We start from the raw sequence: 5,625 nt of genomic DNA on the forward strand, positions 1-5,625 counted from the left end.
TTTCTGGAAACGGTAATCCAACTCTTGTTTCATCCGCATTCAATTTCTAGGTAAAATTTAAGGCCCAGTAAGTTGAGGCTTCTCTCACTGGGTGTAGGCGTGATGGGTGTGGGTGCTTGAGACCACGATTATAATGTTTTTTTTTTTGAAGTTTTATGTAGGATTCAGTAAAAAAGTTCTCGAAGAATTCTCCTTAATAAAATCATAATATTGCCGATATTTAAAGTTATTTTCATATTACGTTTCGGTTAAAAATATTCGTTGACCTATGTACGTTTTTTTCTTACACGCAAATGCCAAATACTCAGGATTTGAAGTAAGTCAAAAAATACCTCAAACTGCTATTATCATTATGAGCCTATTGTGTCCCACTGCTAGGCATAGGCCTCCCCCTACTAAATAAACATATTATTATGCCGACAAGTTTTGGCAGCCGTATTATGATATAATAGTACATTACGATACAAGTGCGTAAAAAAGGAAGTTCGAAACGAGTGGCGATAAATTAAAACACGACCGAAGGGAGTGTTTTAAATCGACACGAGATACGAATTTCCTTTTCGCACGTGTATCGTACGACGTTTTTCAGTACAGATGAGCCTCTGAAGTTTCGACCTGGCATATAATGAACCACTTCTCGAACTAGTGAAATACGGATAAATACGGATTTGACGACCGGTCTGGCCTAGCGCGTAGTGACCCTGCCTGCTACGCCGCGGTCCCGGGTTCGAATCCCGGTAAGGGCATTTATTTGTGTGATGAGCACAGATATTTGTTCCTGAGTCATGGATGTTTTCTATGTATATAAGTATTTGTATATTATATATATCGTTGTCTGAGTACCTGAACCACAAGCCATCTTGAGCTTACCGTGGGGCTCAGTCAATCTGTGTAAGAATGTCCTATAATATTTATTTATTTTATATATAGAAAATACTGTTCTCTAAACTTACCCTAAATGTAATCGTCATAAAGATTTGGATTACCTACCAATGGAAGTAATTTTATATTCATCCGGATATTAGTAATCCGGGCTTACATATATGGTTAATAATGCGAGTATCTAGGAAACTAAACACCATAAATTTAGCAGGACTAGCTGAATTTATTCAATTTTGCATCTGTGGTTTGGTAATATTTGAGCGAAGCAAGGCAAAATGACGTATTATAGTCATTTTCTCTATGATGATGTGAAATAGTAGGTACATTACGATACAAGTGCGAAAAAAAGGAAGTTCGAAACGAGTGGCGATAAATTAAAACACGACCGAAGGGAGTGTTTTAAATCGACATGAGTTACAAATTTCCTTTTCGCACGTGTATCGTACGACGTTTTTCAGTACAGATGGCCCTCCGCAGTTTCGATCTGGCATATAATGAACCACTTCTCGCACTAGTGCTTAAAAAAAACACCATCTGTACCTACTGAAAAGATATTATCAGTGTCCAAGGTGGTGTTTCTTCAAATAAAACGATTTTTAAATGTATTATTTTAATGTATAAGTAGATAATTATGCTATGTAACTCTCCACAGTTTAAAGGCGTCCATCAGTTCACAAAATCATTCGGAGATGTGGATGTGGATATGGAAGATACTTTGTCTTAAATATGAAATTAATATTTTACTAACAAAATCAATAACAAGCCAAACATTCGTTTTAACTTATACCTTATGTTTCGCTGCTGATTGACAATGATTGTAGAAGTATTTTGTTTAATCCCCTCTGCTTAAATACGTCCACCAGTTCGCGGAACCGTTCTCCGAACAGTTCGTCCATGCGCGCCATGAACTCCCTACATTCACCACGTAAATTACATATTTGATAACTATTCAAGATTTCAAGTATGCCTTTCCAACATGTTTCGCTGCTGATAGATATTGAGGTTAAGTAGGGGTATTCTATATAACCCCCCACACCTTAAAATCTTCCACCAGTTCGCGGAACCGTTCGCCGAACAGTTCGTTGGTGCGCGGCACGAACTCGTTGCGTTCGAAGCTCGGAGCGCTGTCTGCTTCCACTGTGATGAACGGCAGCAGCACCGCTGCCGCGCCGAGGGCGCTTGGCAGTTTCTATTGAAGGAAAATTATTATAATTAGAATCTAGACTTTTAACATAAAGATATGTTACGAATAGACATTTTCCTGTAAAAATAATAATTATTAGTCAGGCCAATCTAAATCGGCATATATTTGACAGCTGTGTGTCCAACGGGGTTACTAAACGTCATAATTTAATTTAATTTTGACATTAGCTCCAGATAGCGAGGCTGCCAACTTAGAGTCCAACTTGAGTTGGACTCTATTCGGTGTGAGTTGTGTCAGTAATAATAGAACATAACATTGAAGAAATGTTAATATATTATGAGTCAGTTTAGTAATATCAGGTTTATTAACACACGTAATTACTTATGGCCACATAGATCTTTATTTTTTCTTACCGCTCTCATGTCACTCTCAAAGTCTTCCCTCCCATACTCCTCTTCAGAGTTCAAACCATATTTCGTCATCATCAAAGCCAGATGCTCGTAATAGTGCTCCACCAGTTGGTGGTAGTGTTGCCGTCGGAACTTCTGGTCGGAACTTAACACGACAAAATAGAGAAGATCGCCTACTGGGCACCCGAGCCTGGTTATTTGATAGTCTACGGGAATCACATGATATTCACCGTTCTGGAAAAAAATGATTAAAGTTCAACTTCTTTTTTGACTTGATTTGATGCTGATATTCATTTCTAAGTCATTACGAAAAACATGCATAATTATTATGAAGCACTAAGCATATGGAATAAAAGATTAAAGGAGATTAAAATATTTTAATCTCCTTTAATCTTTTATTCCATTCGTTAAATTTCTACTTTAGATTAACTACTCATAGGGACAGTGAGTATAGTAAATCAACTGCAACTGTATATTAGTGGTAGAATTAATCTGAAACGATTATATTATAATTTGTTTGTAACCATATTTCTTCGCGGGTCCCAAGTCTGTAAACATTTTGGCCCACCTTTCCGGGTGCATGCGGCAGACATGTCCAGCCCAGTCCCACTTTAGCTTAGCGGTCTTGACGCCCACATCTACAACTCCAGTTCTGGAGCGTAGTTCCGTGTTTCTGATGTCACCATGGACGGGGCAGGCCGGGATGCAGGCAGACCAAAAAGGAGATGGCGGGACGACCTGGACGCATTCTACCCAAAATGGTGGGAAAATGCCGACAACAGGGTCGAGTGGAGAAAGCGAGGGGAAGCCTTTGCCCAGCAGTGGGACACAAAAGAGGCTAATTAAAACCATATTTCTACAATAGATACTCGTAATTGAGCAAAGTAATGGCATATTTCATAATCAAAAAGATTTTTAGATAATTTAAAACATGTGTTTACCACTTCTTTATGCATTATATTACTCGGGCGATAGTCTGCGTGAATAAGCACTGAAGTTTTAAGGGGTTCGCTGAGTTCCCAGAGTTTACTAATGCCGACGGCTCCTTCTAGAACTTTCGATACTTTCTCTTTATCTTCTTTATTTACAGCTGCTAGGGCACCATCATTAGCACCTTCCCAAACCGCACTTCTAAAATTAGTTTCTATCCACTTACTATCCAGAAAGTCACCAGCTAGTTGGAACTCGTCCAGGCACTCCTTCTTTAAAGCAAAAGACAGAGCATGGAATCTGGCCAAAGTTTCTACACATTTTGACGCATAATTCCAGTCAACACTTTTGAATCTGTCATAACATTCATATCCTTTAGGAGCTAGATTCTCCAAGACAACTGTTGGGATATTATCGCATTCGTGTTTGATAATTTTCGGAAATGTATATCTTTCTATTATCCCATGTTTGTCTTGTAGTTTTTCGTATGCATTTGCAACTTTTGTTAAGACGAATACTTCTGTATTAAAGGCCCGCTGACTTGTGTCGTTGAAAACGTCGCCCATTGAAAGCACTTTCGCAAATAGTTCTTGTACACCATCGGGAGTAATGATAGAAACTTCATATAAAGTTGGACTGTAGTTAGCCCCACCAGAACTTATAGGATTAATATTTACTTTAGATGCATTTGAAATTTATTCTTAACGATGGAATTCAAAACTTCTCGCAGTTTTTTCTCGGCGTCCGACATGGTTGACGGTTAAACAGAGTTTTCGTATGTGAACTAGACAGTTATATGTAGTAATTGTATTGTTATCTTTGATGATTTGATAATATAAATCACAGAGATTACATTACAAGGACATACTACAAATGTAGATAAGATTGAAAACATGGTGAACAAATTAAAGTGGGCCGATGTTGTAGGCAGAAAAATAAAAATAAAATCATAACGTAATAAGTAGGCATTAAAAGATGCGAAGATTATATTTATTTCTGGAATACAATTTTAAATTATGTATCACTTATAGTATAGTCCGTCTATACCAGCTGTCAAAGAAATTGTTATCTTTAAGGTAAAATTAACAAATTTGTTTTTCATGATGCCGAAACGTCGGCGACCGATACTACATATTTTTAATTTTTTACCCGACTACGGCAACGCAAAAGGAGAAGGAATTATGATTTTTGACCGGTATGTATGTGGGTATGTATGTATGTATGTATGTATGTTCATCTGTTCCCTCATAACTTCTAAAGTACTCATTATAATTTGACAAACGATATGTCATTCGAATCATCTTAATCCTCCGCTGGTTGTAGGCTATATGACGTCACCGCAAACGGAACATGGCGCCCTCTAGAGGTCATAAAGTAACGAAGCAAAAAAATAAAATGAAGTTAGGATGACATGTTGTATATCATTTGAAAGGGCTTAATTAGCACATTTCAAATATGTATATATTGTTAGCATTTATTCCCAGCTATACTTGATTACACCGGCTAATTCATTAATTTCTCGAAAAAATTGACTGTTTGCAAATCCGCAAGCGCTCTGACATAGTTACACGCATTATCCGACTGCGGTTACACGAGAAGGCTATTGCCAAATGAACTAATTTGGCTGCTTTATACAAGGTGCTCGCGAGGAACCCATATAACTTTAAGAGCCCGTCACGATGGGTAAAAATTCAGTATCTGTCAAATTACCCCATTTACACACACTAGCGCACGTCACACTCACCAACATACTTTTCGCACACTACCGCAATTTACTGGAAGAGGTCAGTGACCTAAGTGAGAGGAACTTAAGACAGGTCAAGTTTCACTGAAGATCAGTTGTAACGTTAAAATCCAATCAAAACCTAAAAAGGGAAATATGAGCCAAGTTCAATATTATATAAGCCTTGGTTGTTGGCGTCAACGACAAAAGCAGTGAGATCTAAACGGGTGCCAAGTTCAATGGCAGTCCTTAAAATATTTTATGACAATTGATGACATAAAATATCATTTCTTATAACTTTTATAATAGAATATAATTAAGTTATTCGTTAACACACACACAAAATAAACGTTACAAATAATATCGTTCTTGTTTATGTCTATATTATGTATGTCACAAATATCAATATAAGAGCCAAATTTAAGACGTTTATGTGAAATAGTTTTTGTTGTGAGGACGCCCATAGAGGCTCCAAATATTGGGTTGGTAAGAAAGTAATGAGCGATCGATTGAATTCCACATAAAATTTTTGAGAG

General features: G+C 37.3%; 1 protein-coding gene across 1 annotated transcript; it reads right to left on the reverse strand.

The window, feature by feature from the left end:
- Positions 1-1,481: 1,481 nt before the first annotated feature.
- Positions 1,482-4,119, reverse strand: LOC125228898. The gene is made up of 3 exons (XM_048133601.1): positions 3,378-4,119; positions 2,440-2,670; positions 1,482-2,071 (listed from the first exon to the last, which is right to left on the reverse strand). Exons 1-3 carry the CDS (start codon positions 3,930-3,932, stop codon positions 1,901-1,903), a joined length of 957 nt encoding a protein of 318 aa, XP_047989558.1. The 5' UTR covers positions 3,933-4,119; the 3' UTR covers positions 1,482-1,900.
- Positions 4,120-5,625: the final 1,506 nt, after the last annotated feature.

This window comes from Leguminivora glycinivorella, chromosome 8, assembly GCF_023078275.1.
Source record: "Leguminivora glycinivorella isolate SPB_JAAS2020 chromosome 8, LegGlyc_1.1, whole genome shotgun sequence".
NCBI classification, from domain to species: Eukaryota; Metazoa; Arthropoda; class Insecta; order Lepidoptera; family Tortricidae; genus Leguminivora; species Leguminivora glycinivorella.

What these genes read in the sequence shown, in the direction of transcription:
- LOC125228898 (XM_048133601.1), bottom strand. Translation starts at nt 3,932, where the DNA reads ATGGGCGACGTTTTCAACGACACAAGTCAGCGGGCCTTTAATACAGAA. An exon ending in ATATAATGCATAAAGAAGTG is followed by an intron (nt 2,671 to 3,377) that starts GTAAACACATGT and finishes ATTTTTTTCCAG; the next exon opens with AACGGTGAATATCATGTGAT. An exon ending in TTGAGAGTGACATGAGAGCG is followed by an intron (nt 2,072 to 2,439) that starts GTAAGAAAAAAT and finishes TTCCTTCAATAG; the next exon opens with AAACTGCCAAGCGCCCTCGG.